The 23,650-nt window shown below is 44.7% G+C and overlaps 1 protein-coding gene across 1 annotated transcript in view; it reads right to left on the minus strand.

Moving 5' to 3' along the window:
* The window catches only part of TRAM2 (translocation associated membrane protein 2), an 83,738-nt gene that overhangs the window by 19,268 nt on the left and 40,820 nt on the right, over positions 1-23,650 (minus strand). Inside the window, exons 2-4 of the mRNA XM_019658730.1 lie at positions 22,217-22,280; positions 1,795-1,904; positions 1,202-1,318 (exon numbers count right to left, since the gene is read on the minus strand). Coding sequence (XP_019514275.1) covers positions 1,202-1,318; positions 1,795-1,904; positions 22,217-22,280 — 291 coding nt within the window. The remainder of the gene's footprint in view (positions 1-1,201; positions 1,319-1,794; positions 1,905-22,216; positions 22,281-23,650) is intronic.

Genomic DNA, 23,650 nt, shown 5'->3' on the forward strand with positions numbered 1-23,650 from the left:
GGCGGGGGAAGGCGCTGCTCGCCCAGACCACCTCTAAGTCCTGGGGACAGAGTGACACGGCAGCCCTGTTTCACAGGACAGAAATCTCAGGTCCTGCATATAAAATTCCTAGTGTTCTGTCTAGGAAAACTGTTCCGTGATTAAATAGATATAGAAATCAAAGGAACATACAAAAGAACATGTTGACTTCTCTGAGAATATGAATTCAGCATTCAGCTGTGGAGGCAGAGCTCCTTAAGTTGCAAAAGTTTACCACTGTCACCAAAGGGAGAAGAGGAAGGGTATGACAGGGTCAGTGGGAGGCACCCAAGGAAATTTCTAAAAGGTCACGGGGTTGCTGAATTTTCCAACCCCAGGGCTGCATGTCTTACAGGACACTTCTCACTCCTGAGAAAGAGCCCAGGTTACAGACAGATGGTGCTCCAGGTTGTGGGGGGGATGCTAATTAAACACTTCCTTAGCAGGACAGGCTGGGTCTTGTTACAGTGAACCCCAAAGGACTGTCCACATTCCTTTGCACAAAGGAATTTTGCCATATCAAAGGTTGCTTGAAATAAGAGTCCTATTTTGTAGATGGGGAGGTAGGTAATTTGTCTGGTCCTCTAGGCATTTGTAGGAATAGCACTGACTCTCAAAGGATTTGATGTCCAGACAAGGGGATGCTGGCCTTGCTTGCAGGAGGCCAATGCAATAAAACAGAAAGTGCACTGGATTTAGAGCCAGATCCCCAAGTCCAAGACCTGTCCCTGTTACTTCGAAAGCACGTGACCGTGGGCACACTGTGAAATGTGAGCTTGGGTTTCTACAGTCAATAACACGGGTACCCGAATGAACATAAAACTTATCTCACTTGGGATAGTGTTTGTGGGAGCGTCCTGTAAAATGATACACTGCTATCTAGATACACAGTATCATTATTGTAACTTCACATAATAACTATAACAAGTGTTTATTTTTGGACAAGATGACTCTCTCCAGCTACAGAATGGCATCTATATCATCTGGTCTCTCTCTCACCACAATACCAGGAGGATGCAAAAATAGCGTCAGTTCTAAGAAACTCCAAGTTTCCATCCATAGTGCTCCTTACTTTTTTTCTTCCCCGCTAAGCCCTTAGCAGTTATCCTATTAGCAACCCAGGAAGAGCTGCACTGCCTGGTGGCCCAAGCCCCGCCCCTCTGCCTTCCTGGGGACCACTCACCGTCACCACCACGTAGAAGCACCATATCACCGAGCTGAGATGAAAGACGACCAGCTGTCCAGATTCGTTGAACTTGCTGTGTTTGACCTTAGAGAGATGAAGCCGTTTGCTGATTTTCTAAAGAATAAAGACAATCCCACATATTAATATATACAAGCGTACTGGTAGCCGACAGGTTTCAAATTCCTGCTTCTCCCCATGAACGGGCTGAAGTTTGAAGCCAGCCTAATCCAAGTTGTTTAGTGTAAACCTACTGTGTGCATACAGTGCTTGGCGTAAGCATTTTGAGAAAGCAGCAGGATTAATGTCTTCAGCCTAGATGTAAAGAAAACATCCCCGAATCATGCTACATGACAGATCCATAAGGACGCTGTCATATAGCAGGTAGCTCTCTCCCTGGGTAATAAATACTGCTGTTGCATGCGCTGACTGAAGAAGGCTGTAAGAAGGGGCAAATCCAGTCAACACAACCCACCAGGGCATGCAGATTAGGGGGTTCACAGGATCAAAGCTGCAGTTTCCTCCAAGGCAAGCACCTCCCACCCAAGACATCTCCCCAGTTTCTGATTTTGGAATCTAGACACGTCACTTACATCTAAAATGTACTCCTGAACCACGGCGTGCAAGATGATGGTGATGAAGATGTAGAACAAGATTGTGACCAGGTCCTTCGGTCCGTAGTGGTAGTGCACAGTTTCGCTGTCTGAGGAGGCAACGAGACCACGTCAGCATCCTTGGGGCGAGGAAATGCTCTGGGACTCAAAACTGAAAGGAGATCTGGAGGAAAATGCTTCCCTTTTGTGTTAAACCCTAGATTTAGAAGAAAGAGTTTCTTCCCCTGAATCCTGTCCAGCCTCTGAACATGGCCCTTGAGAAGTGCCCCTGGGGAGGGCTAAGGAGAACCAAGACCACCACAATTTGTCTGGGCAGGAGGGTACAGTGGTTACAAACCAGAGGTTGGAGACAACCAATCTCGATCACTTCCTGGCTGTGTGACTATGGGTAAGTGGCCAATCTCTCTGAGCTGCAGTTTCCTCCCGTGTAAAATGGGAACTATAGTTACACTTCATTGAGAAAGCATAGCAGCAAAGAGCAGGGGGTGGTTAAGAATGTGGACTCAGAAGCCTGAGTCGGTATCCCAGCTCTGTCATTTACTGCCTATGTGACTTTGGGGCTCCTCTATATGTGACCGTTCTGTGCCTCAGTTTTTTCATCAGTAAAATGAGGATAATAGCAGTTCCTGTATCATAGGGTTACTATGAGAATAAGATGACTTAGTAAATTCCAAGTGCTTAGAATAATATCTGGTATAAAGTAACTGCTATACATGCATTTTCTTTTGATTTTATTGTTGATGCTGGGAGAATTACATTACTGTGAGAATAAAATAATTTGTAGGCAAGATGCTTATCACAGTGCCAAAAACCATGGTAAGCACGCAATAAATGATAGTTTATTAGAATGATATTTAATAGTAATCACTCAGACAGAATCCCAGGTATGTAAGTCTCCTAAAGCTCTGCTGGTGCAGCCTCTTCCTCCATGGACAGAGGAGGGTTTACACCCACCTTCGGGTTAGCAGGACACAGGGCTGCAGGAGCTGTGAACTCAGGCCTGGATCTCTGCGGCTTGGTAAACATCCCTCCCACCAGCACACACAGGCCGCCTTTCCAGCTGTGACACATTCGTGCTGAGTCACATACACATGAGTCACCTCTCTTTGCTGGCATGCAGTTATCAGAAGGTAGGTGAGTTTCAGGGTGGCCACAAATGAGCTGACTGGGGCACTCCAACAGTGAACCCACAACATCTGCCACCCCAGGCTGGGAGAATGTGACAGTGAGGGGGTGAGAGGGGTGGCAAGGAAAGTACTTGTGAGAGGCACCGGGCTAACTGTCAAAATATGGATAGAAGACACTGCCCTGGCTTCAAAGTGCACAGACCTCGCAAGGAGGCTGACAAAATAAATGTACCATTATCTACAGACAGGTACGTGGTACCAACAAGTAAAGACAGCAACACAGGGAGCCAAGGCAGGCGAGAGCCTGACTCTGGCTGGGGTGGAGATGGTGAGGTAGCAGGTAAGGGTGAACGGGAAACCCAGGAATAGGCAGGGGTGGTCAGGTGTGTGTGTGTGTGGGGGGCCATCCTAGGCAGAGGTGCAGCTGCAAAGGATACTGGGAATGAGGCTGCAGTGCAGCGGGAACAGGGGAAGCAGGCATGGTAGGGGATGAGGCCGCTGTGGATGGCCTAGGTGCCACGTGGAAGGGTGTGGACTTGATCCTGAAAGCAACATGGAAACACTGAAGAATTCAAATGCTACAGGAAAATGATGACATTTGAGTTTTGAAAAGTTTACTATGGCAGCAATGAACAGCACCATGCCTGGAGGCAGAGACACAAGTTAGAGAGCTGCCACGCGTGATCCAGGTAAGGACCCACAGGGGCGTGAATTAAAGCATAAGAGAGGGAAATGGAGGGAGGCGGGCTGTCAGGGATAGAGAACAGGTAAGACTAGATGACTGGCCCACCAAAGGGGCTGAGATCCGGGAGGGGGAGTCAGGCACTGAGGACCAAAGGAAAAAACACTGGAGGTGGGAGAAGAAACGCGCATGGGACTCAGCCTCTCCTTCCTATTGTCCATCTGTGAAACTGGGATTACATCTTCCCTGCCTTCTTCATAAGGGAGGATATCAAAGGAGACTAAATAGATGGCAGAGTACTTTGGAACTACGAATTTTTTTTTTAAACACTTGCAAAGTTTCACCATCAGGACCATCGTTATTATTAGGCAAAATGGGACTTATACAGTACCCCACAAAACAAGCACAGTCCACACTAGTGAAATAACACCTGTCAAGGTTTTGGATTATCCATTTTAAAGCCTCTTCAGAGTCACCTGCATTCTTCACCCCAAGCACCATGGTTTTTCAAAGGGACGGGACCACTGCCTTAAATCCTTTTTGAAACAAGAATGAATGCACGAATTAACACATTCTTTTGTTCCTTTGCTGTTGAGAGCTACATGCATGGTTTTTTGTGTCTTTGTTTTATGGTCCAAAACTTATCTGGCCCTTTATTTTTTTAAATATTAGCTAACATACTCATATAATATTATATGAGTTTCAGGTGTACACCATAGTTATTCAACATTTATATACCTAAAGAAGTGATCGCCGTGATAAATCCAGCAACCATCTGACACCATACCACGCTATCACAATATTATTGACTATATTCCCCATGCTGTGCATTACATCCCCATGACATATTTGTTTTACACCTGGAAATCTGGACCTTCTATTCCCCTCCACCTTTTTAAAATTTCAATTAAACTTGACATTCAATATTATTTTATATTGTTTTCAGGTGTACAGCATAGGGTTTAGACATTTATATAATTTAAGAACTGATCACCCTGACTAGTCTAGTACCCACTTGGCACTATACCTAATTATTACCATATTATTAATTATATTCCCTATGTTTTATATCCCCATGACTATTCTGTAACTACCAATTTGTACTTCTTAATCCCTTCTCCTTTTTCACCATCCCCCAATTCCTCTCCCATCACCCCAATAAATCTGACACCATACATAGTTATTACAATATTATTGACCATATTCCTTAAGCTATATCCTATGTCCCCAAGACTACTTTGTAACAACCAATTTTTACTTCTTAATCTCTTCCACTTTTTCACCCACCTCCTCAACCCACCTTCCATCTGGAAACCATCAAAATGTTCTCTGTATCTATAAGTTTGTTTCTGTTTTGTTTATTTTGTTCTTTAGAATCCATATATAAGTGAAATCACATTGCATCTGTCTTTCTCTGTCTGACATACTTCACTCAGCACAGGACCCTCCAGGTCCATCCATGCTACTGCAGATGGCAAGAACCCATTCCATTCTGTGGCCAAGCAATATTCCATTGTATATACAGAGGGTGCCAAAAAAAAAGTATATACACATTTTAAGAAAGGAAAAAAAATGTATTAAATTGTAATACTCAATATGTACCAATAACAAAATATGAATACAAGTCATGTGTATACATTTTTTTGGCACCCCTGGTATGTACCACTACCTCTTTATCCATTCACCCAGGCTACCTACACATCTTGGCCATTGTAAACAATGCTGCAATGAACGTATGGATGCACATGTCCCCTCAAAGTAGCGTTTTGGGTTTCTTCGGATAAATACCCATAAGTGGGATTACTGGGTCCTTCTTTGTCTCTTGTTATAGCCTTTGTTTAAAGTCTGTTTTGTCTGGTATAAGTATTGCTATCCCAGGTTTTTTTCTTCCTTTCCATTTTCATGGAATAACTTTTTCCATCCCTTTACTTTCAGTCTGTGAGTATCTTTCAATCTGAAGTGTGTCTCTGTAGGCAGCATATGTAAGGGTCTTGTTTTCTTATCCATTCAGCCCTCCTATGAGGGGTGGAGCATTTAATCCATTTACATTGAAAGCAACTGTTGATAGATATGTAGTTATTGCCATTTTAATATTCATATATATATATATATATATATTCATCTTAAAGAATTCCCTCTAACATTCCTTGTAATACTGGTTTGGTGGTGATGAACTCATTTAGCTTTTTGTCTGGGAAGCTCTTTATCTCTCCTTCAATTTTAAATGCTAGCCCTGCTGTGTAGAGTACTCTTTGTTGTAGGTCGTAGCTTTTCATCACTTTGAATATGTCTTGCCCATCCTTTCTGGCCTACAAAATTTCTGTTGAGAAATCAGATGACAATCTTATGGGGGCTCCCTTATAAGTTACTAGCTATCTTTCTCTTGATGCTTTTAAGATTCTCTCTTTGTCTTTAACATTTGGCATTTTCATTATAATGTGTCTTGGTATGGGACTCTTGAGGTTCATCTTGTTTGGGACTCTGCACTTCCTGGGCTTATATGTCATTTCCTTCACCAGATTAGGGAAGTTTTTCCATCATCATTTCCTCAAATAGGTTTTCAATCCCTTGCTCTCTCTCTTCTCCTTCTAGTTCACCCATGATGTGAATATTGTTACGGGTGATGTTGTCCCAGAGGTTCCTTAAACTATTCTCATTTTTTGGATTCTTTTCTCTTTTTGCTGTTCCGACTGGGTGTTTTCTGCTACCTTGTCTTCCAAATCACTGATTCCATCCTCTGCTCTATCTAGTCTGCTGGTGATTCCTTCCCTTCTAGTACATTCTTCATTTGAATTATTGTATTCTTCATTTCTGACTGTTTTTTTTATGGTTTCTATGTCCATTTTTATGCTTGCTATCTCTTTGTTGAAGTTCTCACTAAGTTCTTGAATATCCTTATAACCAGTGTTTTGAATTCTGTCCCTGGTAGGTTGCTTGTCTCCATTTTATTTAGCTCCTTTTCTTGAGTTTTCCCTGTTCTTTCATTTGGGATGCATTTCTTTGTTTCTTCATTGTGGCTGCCTCTCTGTGTTTGTTTCTATGTATTAGGTATATCTGTTATATCTCCTAGTCTTGCTGGGTGGCCTTATATAGTAGGTACCCTGTGGGGCCAGTGGTGCAGTCTCCCTGGTCACCTGCACTGGGTGCTCCAGTTGTGTCCCTTGTGTGGGTTGTGTGTGCGCCCTACTATTATAGTTGAGCCTTGATTGCTATTGGCACATCAGTGGGTGGGAATGACCCTCAGGCTGGTTGGTTGTGGGGTTTGGCCATATCCACAGCTCACGGGCTGCTGTGCGGGGATGCTTAGTTACCCCATGGAGCAGGATTGGCCCCAGCTGGCTCTGGTGCCTGTTGAGACCACCCTTCGGGTGTGCCACTTGTGGAGCTTATCACATGGTGGTCTGCTGTGGTCTGAAGCCAACCTCCAGGTACGTTGGTTCTGGGGCCTCTTGGGAGGGGCTCTGGTGCAGGCCAAAGTATGCCACTGCCTATCACCAGCCAGAGACTACCTGGTAGTTGCTACAAAGCGATCCATGGTTGGCCACTGTCTGTGCTGGGCCTGGAGGCATGTCGGAGAGGCCACATTGTGAACTGAGGATGGCTGGCACCAGTATTAGTTCTGGGTTTGCAGAAAATCAGGAAATTCCGAGGCCTGCTGCCACCTGCCAGCGCCTGTAAGGTTCAGCAGCTGGTAAAGCCTCCTGCAGTATGGTGCTGGGTGTGGCAGGGTCTCGGTGAGTCACCATGAGGGAGCGAGTGGAGCTCCCCAGACCAATTCAGATTCAGATTTGGCCAGGGGCATGGTGGAAGCCTCGATACAGGAAAGATGTTGCCTGTGGACTGCACTGGAGAAGGATCCCACATGGGGGCAACAGCAACAGTCTTTCCAGTCCTTGCCCCTAAGTTACACAACTCAGTCTTTCCCCATATGACTCCAATGCCCCCCCAGTCACTGTCCCTCCGCCGGAGCCCAGGGTGAGTCTGCATGAGGGCCCTTTAAGAAGACGTCTGGGTTTCCCGCAGCCTTCTGTTCCACCTGGATGGTCAGAATCCCCACCGTTTTTCACAGCCAGATGTTGTGGGGGCTCCTATTCTCAGCATACTCCGAGCTGGGGAGGTCTGGGGTGTGGCTAGGGTCCCTCACTCCTTCGGGTGGGGGTAAACCTTCACAGCTGAGATATCCCTCCCAATTTTCAACCACAACAGGGAGGTTTGGGGCAGGCCCATTTTGCATCTCTACCCCTCCTTCCAGTCTCGACACAGCTTCTTTATATCCTTAGTTACAAAACTTCTGTTCAGCTAGACTCATATGGTTATCCAGGTTGAGTGTTCTATAATTTGGTTGTAATTCTGATGTGCTCAAGGGATGAGGTAAGCGCAGCGTTTGTCTGCTCCTCCATCTCGGATCTCCGAAAGCTACAAGCATGTTTGATCAGCAACCAATAAACCATGTGCAAGGCCCATGCTGGGCACTGGGGAGACAGCTGTGACCAAGGTGGGCAGGGCCCTTCCCTTTTGGAGTTTAGCAGGTACACACCAAATTCTCATATACTGAAATACCAGAGACCAAGGAACTATAACTCAACAACAACAAAAACAATCAGATTAAAAAATGGGTGAAGGACTTGAAAACACATTCCTCTAAAGAAGACATACAAATGGCCAACAGGAACATGAAAAGGCACTCGACATCCCTATCATTAGGGAAATGCGAATCAAAACCACAATCAGACACCACCTCACACCCATTAGAACGGCTACAATTAAAAAAAAAAAACCAGAAAATAACAAGTCAGGGTGTGTATAAACTAGAACCTTTGTGCATTGTTTTTGGGCATGTAAAATGGTACAGTCACTATGGAAAACAGTATAGCGGTTCCTCAAAATTAAAAATAGAACTACCTTATGACCCAGCAATTCCATTCCTGGGTATGTACTCAAAAGAATTAGAAGCAGGATCTCAAAGAAATATTTCAATACCCATGTTCATAGCAGGATTACTTACCATCGTCAAAAGTGGAAACAACTCAAGTGTCTATCAACAGATGAATGGTAAAACAAAATGTGGCATACGCATACAATAGAATATTATTCAGCCTTAACAAGGAAGGAAATCCTGTAAAAGGCTACAATATAGATGAAGCTAGAACACACTATGCTAAGTGAAATAAGCCAGTCACAAAAGGACAAATACTGTATGATTCCATCACATGAAGCTCCTATAGTAGCCAAATTCATAGAAACAGAAAGTAGAATGGTGGTTGCCAGGGGCTGGGGAAAGGGGAATGGAGAGTTGCTGTTTAATGGATACAAAGTTTCAGTTTTACAAGGCTGGTTGGCCAACAATGTACTTAACACTGCTGAGCTGCACATTTAGAAATGGTACATTTCATATTATGTGTATTTTACCACAAATAAAAAACCACCAGCAGCCAGAGTGATAAGTGCTCTGGCATGAAAACTGAGGGGAAAATAACACGAAGCAGAAGGCTCGCGGAGGGTGGCCCAGGAGGGGACACAAAGTCGAGGTGTGCAGGAGCAGAGAGCTGGGGAGGGCAGAGTGCAGGCCCCTTGGGGAAGATCCGAGTAGACTGAGGAATGAAGTCAAGCTGTAGAGCTGTGGAGCGGGATGCAGAGGTAGGAGGGCCGTGTGGCAAAGGGCCTCTCATAGTTTATGGCAAAGTATCTGGAAGGCAACGGAAAGCTACTGGAGCATTTTAGTTACACATTTATAAGATCCTTTTCCTGCCATATGTTGAATGGGTTAGAGAGGCAAGGGCAGACGCTGGGAGAGCAGTTGGACAGTATCTGCAGGGGTTCCAGGCCAGGGGGATGGCAGTGAGTGCCCTGCACTAGGATGGTGACAGAGCGCTGGAGGGAAGACAAGTTCAGATAGATGTGGGTGATGGAATCCAAAGAAAACCAGCTGATGGACTGGCTGTGGGGAGTGATTCTTAAGTTCCTTCTGGAATCTCATTGTAACCTGTAGCCCTCCATGGTTTCTTAATTCTTCACCGTGTGTTGTCTTGCTTGAGCCTCATAACCATCTCATGCGATAGGCAAGGAAAGTGGATGAAGAAACAGGGTTCAGAGAGTTAAAGGACATGGGCTATTTCTCAGGTCTCCCAGTGTCCAAAAGCCACCTTGGGGTCAACCCGACCCCCTAATGCCCTCCCTGGGCCCCGCATCCTTACTGGTAAGAAGCCGCTCCTTTGATTTCTTTCTACAGTCCCAAGAAGCAGCATCATACGTAAATGCTCCAAAGCTTTGCTCTGATTCATACGTTATCTCTATTGCTTCTCCTTATCTGCTATCTTCATACTTTTGATCATAGCAAGGAAGTAAATTGGTTTGGTCCCTTCTGCTTTCCACAGAGCTATGGAGGTTGGGGCTTTGCGTTCTTCTAGGAAGCTATAAACAAATTGATGCTTTCGATTATTTTTTCTTTTTAAATATTTGGTTGCTCACGAATTCTTACAAAAATCCCCCTCACTACCCAAGTTACAGCTCCGTCCCTGTCTCACACAAGCTCTTGAAAAGAACGGCAATGGTTTGGCAGTAACCTATTGAATTTTTTTTGGAAGAGAAAGTGTCAGCACATCTCTGAGCTATGAGACCAGAGAGACCATTCTGGTCATGAGTTGCAGCAAAACGCCTATAGAGACCAGGTGGGTAACACCAATGAGCAAAGTGGTCCAGGTGTCTTAAGATGAATCCTTTCAACACAGAGGTCTGCTCCATTACACAGGAATAAACTCCACTTCCACAATACACTTTCCACCATTTTACCTTCAATGTACCACCCTCTTGGTCAACCTTTCACATTTCCACTTGAAAGAGGAACAAGTTTAAGAAATCTCCACTTTCCTTTAACCTTACAAAAACAAAAACAACAGTTAAAACTGGGATACATGGCGAATGACAATCTCAATGTTGGGAAACACTAGAGAGGAGTGGTGACTGTGGAAAACTACAGAACACGTGTCCCAAGGGGGTGAAGGAGGGAGAGGGGAAGATGCTTCTCAGCCACTGTGGCCATGGGAGGGGGACAGCCCCATGTGGCCAGAGTCTCGATATTCCAAAAGCAAAGACAGCTATCTTTACATGGAGTCATTTGATTTTCAAACATTGGTGACTAATTCAAAAAATTTAAAAACACTTTAGGGGCCAACACTAAAGTGGCCAAAGAAAACAGATTTGCAGCCAACTCTGACCACAGGCCACCAATTTGCACTCTCCAGCCTAGATGACCCCTGACGCTTTTCCAACACCAATATTCCATGAGGCTTCTGCCTACACAGCCCCAAGGACTATGTCAATATGCCCTACTGCAGAAAATAATCTAGCCTTGGAGGAAAACACCTTCAATAATGACCTTCCCCCTATAAATGAGTTATCCCATCTCCCATCAAAAGTGACACTTGCTTTGCTTATCTCTGATCACAGTTTTAAAAGAGAGCTAAACTAATCAATAACAGCCTTGGTTGTTTTGACAACCTCGGTTAGCAGCTGTCCCTTTTCGGGAGTAACATTCTTATTGACCTCTTGTTTTGCTCCCTATGACTAATAGATATTTTCCTGTTTCCCTTGGTGTTACCTGTAAGTGCTTCCCCTGCCTGCCTTTACATGTGCCCATCTCATCTCAACACCACAGTGCAGGCTCTGACCTCCTCCCGGTGACCTGAGCTGGTTGGTGGCCACTCACTGTGCCTCTTCATATCTCTTAGAGTCTGGGCATCTGCCAACAAGGCTTCTGCCTTTGTCTGAAAAACTGGTTTTTTAAAGAGCATCAATGCACAACTTAGACGCTTCTTTCTCTCCCAGTTTCCTTCCCAACCCCTGCAAATCTGGATTTGTAAGATTTACTTTTTACTGGTTTCTGTGATTACAGCCAATGATGTTTTCACAGTATTATGAATCTTTTAGCGCACGCACGCGCGCGCGCGCGCGCGCACACACACACACACACACACACACACACACACACACACAAACTGAACTTCGATATGCAAAAAAAACTACCATAAGCAAAATCAAGAGGCAAATGATCACCTAGGGGAAAATGTTCACAATTCAGATAATAAACAAAGGGCCAATTTACTAAGTGTAAAGAGCTTCTTGAACTTCAGAATAAAAAGATTAAAAAAAAATCCAACAGAGAATGGGCAAAGGATATGAACAGACAATTCACAGAAAGAAAAAAACACAGATGGCCCTTATACATTTCAAAAGATGCTCAACCTTACACAGAAGAGAAATGCAAATTAAAACTACAGTGAGATACCATTTCATACCTATCAGATGGGCAAAAACCCAAAGCTTGACAATGCACTCTTGCTTTGGGCAAGTAGGCTCTCTCTCACACACTGCTGGTGGGAATGCAAAATGTACCACCTCTTTGGAAGGGCAACGTGGCAGTTTCCGTCTCCCCTTTGATGTGGCGATTCCACTTCTGGGGATTTATCTTATAGCTAATACCTGCCATGCTCAAAACGACACGTGTAGAAGGTTACGCACTGCAGCACTGTGTTTAACAATAAACTAATGGAAACAACCCAAGTTGCTTTCATCTATAGGGGACTGGTTAAAACAGCCACAGTTACAATACATCGCAAAGTGTGGCTGTGAGCAACAGTGTCAGCATCAACTGTGAGCGGAGAGATGCACATTCTTGTACACCAACCCCAGGCCTACTGACTCAGAAACTCGGAGTACAGTCCAGGAACCTGTCTTGAACAACATCTTCAGGTGATTCTGAGGCATGCTACAATTTAAGCAGCCCTGTTGTAAATAATGGGGCTGCTTTGAAAAATCAAAGAAATGAAGATTGAGAATACGTAAAGCTAATCAGGAGACACAGTAAGCAGAGCGGCAGCTGCTTTGGGGTGGGGTTGTTGACTCGAAGGGGCACGAAAAGGCTGGGAGCATCATGTCTTGATTGAAACGATGGCTACATGGATGTGCACATATGTAAAAATTCATCATTCTGTATCCTTAAGGATACGTGTGCTTCACTGCATGTATTACACCTCAATAAAATGGTTGGACAAAATGACGCTCTCTGCATATTGATATGAAATGATATCCAGGATACATTATTTCATGGGGGGGGGGAGCAAGATACAGATAGAACATATAGGATTCCACTAAAGTGAGAAAGGGGAGAAAAGAAACATACCGTATTTCACCATGTATAAGATGCACCCTTTTTCGAAAAATTTGGGGTCTAAAAACTGGGTGCATCTTATACAGTGGTTGTAGATTTTTTGACAGTGATGAGGAGTTGTATGAATTTTATGATAAATAAAACTTGAGTTCAATAACTTTATGTAATACATTTTTTTTCCAAATTTCGGGACCCAAATTAAGGTGCATCTCATACATGGAGAAATACGGTATGTATTTGTATTTGCATAAAGACAATGGAAGGTGACATAAGAAATTCTGTGAGGATACACAGTGAACAACAGCGATTACCCCCAGGGGCGGGGGGGGTCAAAGAAAGGGAGGATGGCGGGGGGCACAAGACTTTCACTCTCACTTTGTAAGATTTATATTAGAACCATATGAGCATATTTTCTATTCAATATTTTTTGAATAAACAAATTGTCAAATTCCTCTGGCTTTGTACAAATACAATTTAAAAAGTGGTATCTTCCCTACCTTGTCTCTCTGTTTGTTTTTCCCATAGGGGCCCAGGCCATGCACGAAAAGGCCTGAAGTTTATGTCTGGAGCTGTCAGCTGCCTGTCATGTGATCCAGGGGCTCTCTGCCTAAATTACCCCTTCTGGACTATCTACCTTTTCTCACAAAGCTAGAAGGGCATAGATAGCTGACTTATAAACTGTAAAGTGCTACACAAATAGATGAGATCGTTATGACTGCTTCCAACAGAATGAATCAGAAGCAAAAGGAACAGAACAGTCACCATCCAGCACACACACAAAATACTGCTATTAGGGTGCTCATTTCAGATAACAACACAAACAAGCACCATAACCCATTTATTGAGCACTTACTCTGTGTCAGGCACTGCAGTGAGCACATCTTGTAAGTGGCATCATTTACTCCTCACCGTAATCCTGAGTATTAGCCCCATTTACAGACACAGCAGCTGAGGCTCAGAGGCCGGCAGTAACTGTGCCCCTGATGCCATGCGACTGATGCCAGAGGCCAAAGCCCATTGTCTCCCCATCAGACATCGCTGCTACCTGACTCCCCTTCAAATCACACAAAGGGAGTGCATTCATTAAACCCCGAAGGCCTGCCCACTCCCTGAGGTGTCAGGAAAAAGAGAGGGGCCAAGGTCAGGCATGGGGCACACAGCAGCATTCTGACCTTCACCCCAGCCCTGCCTCCGTCTCCCCACCTGCCAGGCCTCCCAACTCGGACAATGTGGCCAATGGCATGTGAACTACTATTTGAAGCACCATCATGGTTCTCACATGCACGCATGCCCTCAGAGGTTGAATTGTGGCTCCCCCCACCCAACAACAACAAAAAAAGATATGTTGGAGTCCTAACCCCCAGTACCTCAGAACATAGCCGTATTTGGAAATAGGGACTTTAGAGAGGTCATCAAGTTAAAATGAGGTCGTTAGGGTGGGCCCTAATCGAATAAGACTGGTGTCCTTATAAAAAGGGGAAATTTGGATACAGAGACAGACACAGACAGAGGGAAGACGGCCATCAACAAGCCACGGAGAGAGGCCTGGAACAGATCCTTCCCTCAGCTCTCAAAGGAACCAACCCTGTGCACACCCTGATTTTGGACTTCCTAGCCTCCAGAACTGAGACAATGCAATTCTGTTGTCTAAGCCACCCAGTCTGTGGTACTTTGTCATGGCAGCCCTAGCAATCAGTTAATAGATACACACAAACAATTCCATCTCCCTCACCCTTTCAGGCTGCCCAGAGAATTAAAGAGATAGCTGAGGGATCTTCAAAGTTACCATTTTAGCCTCATATTGCATGATTGAAATATAGTTCCTATAGTTTTATAGTAAGGTAGGAAGACAAGAAAAGGATATTCTTATGATGTAAAAAGATGTAGCAAAACTAAGAGAAGTGTCAAAGAGAATTTAGAAATAAAAATGCCTAGCTTCTGAATACTTTTCTTGATGTACCATTCCTCTTTATAAGGCTGTTCACTCTCCCTGTGGCCTGCAAGAAAGAAATATCACAACTCCTAGGTGCCATGCACACATTCAGCCTCCACACACAACCAGGGAGACAACACACAACCCATGCAGTGCCTACAGCTGGGAAGGTGTTAATTTTTTTTTTAATTCATTGAAAGCCATAAAGGACAAATAATTCCTCAAGATCATAGACCAAAAAAGTTAAAAATCATGGATTTTTTTCCTCTTGGATAAAAATAACAAATGTCAACAAGCCCACTGTTAACGTACGGAAAAAATTGTTTCAGTAAGAACAACTGAGTAAGAAAACATTGTCCTGGGCGGCGAGGTGACTCAGTTGGTTAGAGCACGTGCTCTGAGCAACAGGTTTGCCAGTTCGACTCCCGCACGGGATGGTGGGCTGCACCCCTCCACAACTAAGATTGAACATGGAAACTGGACTTGGGAGTTTAGCTGCGCCCTTCGCAACTAAGATTGAAGGACAATAACTTGACTTGGAGCTGATGGGTCCTGGGAAAAACACACTGTTCCCCAATAAAGTTTAAAAAAAAATTGTCCTACCTAGATAGAAGAAAATATTTGATCCAGAAAAATGGGAATGGGAAAAAGTAAATGTGGGCTGGGGTCCAGGTCAGAGGCTGGGTGCGAGGGAAGGAACAGTCAAGGCAGTTCACCGGGAGAAGAGACAGCAGGAGAAAAGGCAGCGGAAGCAGCAGGTCAGAGATGCTACCACCAGGTTTCTGCCCTTTAGTCTGGCTAACAATTAGCGACAGCAGCTCGCCGGTTCTACTTACTGAAACCTCTGGAAGCCCCACACTGAACAGGATAAATTCTCTGGGCTGTAAGGGGGGGAACTGGATAAAGTCAAGTCTAGGCTGGAAGGGGTCCCTTCTCAGGTACTGGTTACACAGATGTGTCCACTTTGTGAAAATTCAAGGGGATGCCCTCCTATGGTCTGTCCGCTTTCCTGAACAATCACCACACTTAAATAGTAAGTGCTATGGTCTGAATGTTTGTATCCCCCCTCCCCCAACCCACCAAATTCACATGTTGGAATCCTACAGCCCAATGTAATGGTGTTAAGAGGTGGGTCCTTCTGGGAGTGCTTATGTTATGAGGTGGAGCCCTCATGAATGCGATAAGAGACCCCACAGAGCCCCCTTTCACCATATGAGGCCATAACAGGAAGTCTGTGATCTAGAAGAGAGCCCTCACCTGACCACACTGGCACCCTGACCTGACTTCCAGCCTCCTGAACTGCAAGAAATTAATTTCTGTTGTTTATATACCAGCCAGTCTGTGGCATTTTGTTAGAGCAGACTGAATGGACTAAGACAGTAAGTTTAATGAGTGTCTGTTTACTAAAAAAATAAAAATCAAGTCCGCTGGCTGTAAGTCCTTGGTGAGAGGCTCCCACCCTTTTTCAGATGGCCTCCAATAAGCCAGGGACACTGAGGTCTCTGGTTTATTTTCTCTTATTCATACAGACAGGCCCTTAGGGCCAAAGGGAATCTGGGTAGCCGTTTGGCCCGAGGGGCCGGATGGAGCCAGGTGTCTGCCTCCCTGGGTGGCTTACCCCTCTGCCCACCACCCCACCTGGCAAATTTAACTTTCCCCCAGTTGCCCTGGGCCTCATGCTGCATGAGGTGTGCGCAGTCCAGCCTTTTCTCTGCCTTGACTGGTGTCTCCTTGGGAATGTCAATCAGCTCTCTGCACCTCAGTTGCCTTGGCTGTAAGAGGGGCAGGCCAGCCCACATGAGTCTCAAGTCTCCTCCAGCTGGATAGGCCACAGGTCCTGGTTGGGTAGCTCTCGTCTGTAATCAAGTAAGGTTTCCACCTCCAGGGCCACTGTTGCCCACCTGTCTCTTCCCTTTGACGTCCCCCACAAGCTCATCTTACAAAGAGGGGCTCAGTTTGATACGTGATGCCCATCGTTCAAGTACATGATACAAGCACAAGACAAGACTAATTCCTGCCAGCCAGCACAGGGAACAAAAACACACTCTGAGCTTTGGACAAAGGCTTTCGGCTGAATGAGGCTTTCAAACCATCTGTCTGAGGTTGTTTTTAGGGGACAGTGTGTCTCATCCTAGAAGGGGCTGTGAGAACAATAGCCAAGTTATGACGTGGGAGTTCCCCAGGCTTTTCATCTCTAGCTACAAAATGCCACCCAGCAGCTGGTGGTCATAAAACCAACTGGGACCAACAGAGCCTGGGGATGGGTCCTTGTCACCTTTGATTACTGCAAAACAAACCCTTCTCTGGAAGAGGTCCCTTACCCTCAGCCTTTTGTTCTGGGTGCAGAGCAGCAGGCAGGCTCAGGAATATCAGAGCTACCCTGATTCCTACCCACATTGCCTTGCGACTGTCTGTGACTTCTGAGAGAGCGGCTGCCCCAGCGTGAAACCACATCTACCCAATGGCACTCCCCAGCTTCCTCCACCCCTCAGACCAAACACTTACAGAAAAATCAAACTTCGAAGAGAACAGGAAGATGCAAACGAGGCACCAGATTTGGTGGCTTGACCTGTCTTACCTCTAGGCTTAGAAGCATGGGGTCATTTGAAAGCCTGACCCGGAGCTTTCTGTCCAGGGCACTTAGAGCCGTGCTTCTCAGACTTTAACCAGGAGTCACCCGATGTAGAGGTTCTGACGCAGTAGGTCTGTGGTGGGGCCTGAGAGGCGGGATTTCTAACAAGTTCCCAGGGGATGCCAATGGTGGGGGTTTGTGACAATGTGAGTGGCAAGTGCTCAGGAGGCCTCCTAGGGTTCCCTGTCTTCAGGAAACACTGGGGTTAAGAGAATGACCATCGCCCTGGATTTTGCAAGTGCGAGATAGAAACCCAGATGTTAAGTGGTTTGCTCAAGACATTTCAGCAAATTAGTGACGCAACGCAAAACCACCTTGTAAAGGCTTAGCCTGTTGGAGGTCACCTGCTCTACCTCAGAAGGGAAGCCAGCGGGCCTTAAGTGTGTCTGTGCAAAGAATCAAACCTCTATTCTTTGTTGACCTTTTAGAGTTTATATATTTCTGGCCATAATACCAGATGCTTTGTAGTATTTTAATCAGAGAGAAGATTCCAAGTGTCTAGTGGTGAGACTAGAAACCTGACATTTTATCTCTTGCCAAGGCTGCCTAGGGTGTATGGGAGGCAGATAAAATACAGGATGGCTAGGTGAACTTGAATTTCAGATAAAGACTAATTTTCTGGCATAATTGTATCCCATGCATATTGAAATATACTTACACTACAAAAAGTATTTGTTGTCTATCTAACATTGAAATGTAGCTGGTGGTCTAGGATTTTTATTTCCCAAGTCTGGCAACCCTCACAGGGTGCCAAGTGGGAACAAGGAGAGGAGGGATTTGGTAACAAGGAACATTTCCTGCTTCATCGCCATTGACCTTAAAGAAAACCACAAGGATGCTGGCGTGCGTGGCAGGCGCGCCACCAGGATGCACAGCTTATTCCTGCAACGATTGCCCATCTCCTCTGTCAGTGCATCTCTCTGAGGGGAGCTTCATCTTCTCCGCCAACTTATAATGTGACAAAATCATACATTTATAGCTGGTGTTAGGGGTCGAACTGTGTCCCCGCAAAATTCCTATGTGGGAGTCCTAACCCCCCGCACCCCAGAATGTGACCTGATTTGGAAACAGGGTTGTTGCAGATGTACTCAGTTAAGATGAGGGCGTAGCGGAGCAGAGTGGGCCCCTAATCCAGGATGACTGATGTCCTTGTATAAAGGGGAAGCTCACACACGGAGACTGACATGCACACAGAGTGAATGCCATGTGAAGGCTGGCATTGAGCTGCCAACCAGTGAAAGAACTCCCAGAAGCTGGGAGAGAGGCCTGAACAGACCCTTGCCTAGAGCCTTCCGAGGGAGCCTGGCGCTGCTGACTTTGATCTTGGACTTCCAGCCTCCAGAACTGTGAGACAATAAATTTGTGTTGTTCAAGCCACTCCATTTGTGGGACTTTTGTTACCGCAGCTCTATAAACAAATGCTGGGAGCTGGGAAGAAGGGAGTATAAAAGAAGTGCGAGCAAAACAAAACAGGCAAGAAAACACGTCCGCATTACCATTAGCTATTTATTTCCCGTAGAACTGGAAAACCTCAGCCGAGGGGAGACCCAGGAATTTAGAAATGGTAGGCTACTTCGTATGAAAACATTCACCACTCTCCCAAAATTCAAATTTTAAACATCGAATTGAACAAGTTAACGTGCTAAAGAAAAAAACCTTAGAAATCGGGATTTACCCTGGTTATACAAGAAGGATACATCCCCAAGCACCTCCAGCCTTAAAGAGGTTTGGGGGGAGGGTTTTAAAATTCACAACCTCAACAGACGTGTTATTGTGCACTGTTTTTTTTCCCACGAGAAGTTTTCTTTCCTCCAGTATTTACAAACCAAACATTACTCTACTGGGTTGGTGATTAAAGAGCTCAAAACAAAATGAGGCAGGCTATTCTGATTTCATTGTCTCTCTTGATTATTTGCTTGTCATATTTCGAATAGCCCTAAATGGCAAGATTTAAACAAATGATTAGGCTATTTAACAATACTTTATCGTCTCTTTCTAAAGTAACCGAACCCTCCTCAATTCAGTATGAATATTAATGTAACTTCACCTTTACTCAGGCCTTGTTCTGGACTGGAAGAGGATTCCTGGAGCAGAATTCAATAGCCTCACCCTAGAAACATGCCAAACCTAGCTGGCTGCAGTCACACTGGCCTCCATTTATTCAACACGCCAAGGTGGTTGTTTCTCGCTTGCGGCCTTTGCACATGCTGATCCCTCTGCCTGGAATGTTCTTTGTGGTTAGAACATTCTGCCCAGACCACCCCCCCACGCCCCCCAACACAACCTCCTACACATCCTCAAATATCAGCTTCTCAGAAACATCTTCTATCATCACCCTTTTAATTTTCCTTATCACATAACCTTGTACCTGTCCTTCTCTACCCTTATTGCAACTATAATTATTTATTGTTTGCTTGTTTATTACTGATCCCTCCCTAGGCTAATGGTAAGCTCCATGCGTCAGGGATCAGACACGTTTTACAAATTATACCCAGGTCCGGGTGCACAGGAGGCACACAAATATTTGTCGGGCTTGATCCACTGACTAATTATTTAAAACAAATGAATGAAGGCATGCTATGATCAGTCATGGCACACCTACCCCTCTCAAACACCGTGGGATGCTATTTATGCTCGGAGTCTCTGAGTTCAACCCTGGGGCATACAAAACGTATATGCTTCTCATCCTGGCTGTGAAAGGGATGCTTTTAGGGTAGCACTAGTCTGCTAATTTCTGTGGGAAAGTTTTCAAACTCAAAAATCAACCCTTTGATCATGATCTGGTTTTATAAATAGTCCCTTCCTATAATAAGGGCATGCCCTGGTCACATGTACATCCACTGTTGTGGTCCCCAGGACAACACTTTCTCACGGTACATTAAAAAAGCAGAATTGGGTCATGGCATGCTATATAAATTGACTTTGAGAAGAAATGTAATGAAAATGCCAGCACAACATTTGATAGCTAGATATATCTTTATAAATTAATAAATGAGAAGTTGAACATTTTTTAAAAGCCTATGCATTTTATATTTATAAAAACTTAGGATGTATGGGTCCTAAGAATTATATGGCAGAGGGTATTTTGGCAATACATGTATAAAACCTTTAAAATTTACATATTACTTGACCCAGAAATTCCAGTTAATAGGAATTTATCCTAAGAAAATAATTATGAATGCATGCAAAAATTTAGTCATAAGAATGTTTACTATAGCACTGTTTACAATAAAAACTGGAAACTTAAATATCCAATAATACGGGATTAAACACATAATTTGTGGTAATCGCTATTAAGAAACACTCTATACCTTTTCAAAATGTCTTATTAAATGAATTAATAATGATACAGAAAAAAGTTCATCATATGCTAACAGCAAAGAAGCGGGTTATGAATCAATGCTCCTAACTATAGTTTTTTGCTGGGTGGTGGCATTATTTGTGACTTTTATCGTCTTATGTTTATCTGTACTTTATAAATTTCCTCTGAAAGGCATGCATCACTCATGTAAACGTATTTTGAAAAACGTTTATTTAAAATTAAATTTTAAGCAGTTGCAAAAGGTCAAATACTATATGATTAAAATTATACGAGGTACCTAGGATAGTCAAATTCATAGAGACAGAAAGTAGAATGGTGGTTGCCAGGGGCTGGGGTGGAGGCTTAACTGTGAGTTATTATTTAATAGGTACAAAGAGTTCTAAAAATGGATGGTGGTAACGGATGCACAACAATCTGAATCTACTTAGTGCCACTGAACTGTACACTTAAAAAATAGTTAAGATAGTAAATATATTATCTGTATTTTACCACAATTTTTTAAAAACTTAGAAAATTTCAATCAGTAAATCATAATAAGAACAGCTAGGTCTAGAGGTGTCTTTGTTACTAGGATTTTCTTTCTTTTTTTTTTTAAATTGGGGAATTCGGGGAGGGGGACCAGTCAAGTTGTTGTTCTTAGATCTTAGTTGTGGAGGGTGCCAGTAGCCATCTGGCTGCCCGTCAGCTGCTCGTGGCCTCTGAGCTGAAGGTGCTGTGTTATAATCTTAGTTGCAGGTGGGCATACCTACCATCCCATGCAGGAGTCGAACCAGCAGCCTTGTGTTACTAGGATTTTCAAGAGCTAGAAGTAGAAAAGCCTGACTTTGACCTTGGACCACATGACATTGAGCAAGACAATCCATTGTGCCCACCAGCGCTGGAGTGTGCCCTGGGACAAGCAGGCATTTGCCTGGTTTCCTGACTGCTGGTGCTAGCCATGGCATTTCCTGTGTCTTCTTTCATGAAAATAAAGTTTTCGTCCTCTCTTGCCAGTGTCCCTTAGTTGATTCTCATATGAAGGCAACGACTTGACTGCCCCAGCAGCATGGCTTCCCCCAGAGCCTGGCTACAGGAACTGTGGGGCGGGGACGGAGGCAGGCAAGTCGAAGTCTAGAAAAGATTCGAGGCTCTGTCCTCCACAGGCCATGGGTTAGGGATTTGCCCCCAAAGTCCTTCAGCTAGTTGCTGGTAGAGCCAGGCAAAGAAAGGAACCTCACCTTAGAGTCTAGACAATTCACCTCACTACTACAGAATGAACAGGAGAGAACTGAATTGGGCTACCAAAAATTCCTTCTTTATTGATCAAAAGGGTACTCGGCACTTTGCAACAAGAAAGAGGAGCGATGTCTGGTTCCTGGTGGTAGGACCCGAGAACCTCAAGCTTGCAGAGCCGGGGCCGAGGATGGATGAGGCCTGCCGCCCATGGTAGGATGCTGAGTTTGAATATCTAAAAACATCATATGTGTACACAGGAAAAGGAAGTTTTCCAAGTCCCTCAGAGTTAACAGGGCCAGGGAAAGAGACGAGTGTTCTGCTTACCTGCTGTAGGCACGCTAACGTTATACTGAGGTAAAATAAATAGGAAGGCAGTCTTGGCAGTGACCTGTAAAATAAAGGGGAAAAGTTCCAATTTAGCTTCTTGGTCACATCAGAAGAATCAAATGGAGCCTGCTACCAGCGCCCCAGGACCCACCCTTCTTACGGTTCAGACCTACAGGCCTCTCCAATGAAGAGTTTTACCTAATGCAGAGTTAACACCGTTTTGTTTTGTTTTCTTCCATTTTTCTTTAATGAAAACCCTCCCCCGCCATACTCGCACTAAAAATAAACAAAACAATCCTGGGCCCTGGATGGTACCTAGAGTTCTACGCACTGCAGATGGAATGAAACAAGCTGTGCTTGGCCAGCTGAGAGCTCACAAGCTAAGGGTACAAATCTGTCTGCCATTCATTCATTCATTCATTCATTCATTCATTCAAGTATTTATTAAGTTAGTTCTACGTATCCAGCACTGTAAAACCAAAGCTAATAGAAGATGAGATGCAGCCACCTGGAAGCCTCGGACCTCGCTGAGGTTTTCACAAGCACACTGGTTAACTGCACAGTGAACAGCAGCTCCAAAAGTCTAAATCTGAGCTTCGGAAACAGAGAATTCTAGCTCTAATTTCACGTCTACCCTACTGTGGGGCATGGGACAAGCCATTAACACCCTGCCCTGCTGGTTTGTTTATCTCAAAAGCTGCCTTTAAAATCTTAGCTGTGCTATGAAAAACCTGTGGTTTGTCACCTGGTTATTCATGGCCAAATCAGTATTCTGGCAACTTAGCCTGTAGGGGAGAGATTACAAAATGAATGTGTGTGTGTGTGTGTGTGTGTGTGTGTGTGTGTGTGTGTGTGTGGCGGGGGGAGGGGGGTTGTAGGTTGGACTCAAGAATCAGCTGACTGGGTTCCTGTCTGTAAGATCAGGGATATCTGTAGTATCCCCACTGGTCTGGGTGACATTGTATAAAGCTCCCCAGCTGTTTCTGATATGCAGCTGGGGCTGAGAAACACCACCCATACTATTCTGGAGTATGTAAGAGGTCAGGGGGGCAAGCGGCATGACCCAGGCCTTTTCCAGGAGGCCTCTGGAGACACCTCATCATAAAGGGTTACTGCTTCTCCTCTAAATGAAAACGCTTGAACAATGCACCGTGGGTGTGAGAGAAACACTGGGCATGACAAAAGCAGCGTGAAAACCAGGAATGATGCATTTACAGCCCCTCCTGGTCAACTAGGACTCCTGACGCACACGCACAGAGAGAGAGGGGACTGTCCTCAGCCTTCTCTGTCCACTAACTAGCAAAACGCTCCAGTCAACCAGACTGTTTCTCTACAGGGGGGTGTCGTCTGCTCTTTGTACACAGCGAGGCAGGGGCCTTCTTGTGTGTGTGTGTGTGTGTGTGTGTGTGTGTGTGTGTGTGTGTGTGTGTG

Source organism: Hipposideros armiger, unplaced genomic scaffold (assembly GCF_001890085.2).
Source record: "Hipposideros armiger isolate ML-2016 unplaced genomic scaffold, ASM189008v1 scaffold_288, whole genome shotgun sequence".
NCBI classification, from domain to species: domain Eukaryota; kingdom Metazoa; phylum Chordata; class Mammalia; order Chiroptera; family Hipposideridae; genus Hipposideros; species Hipposideros armiger.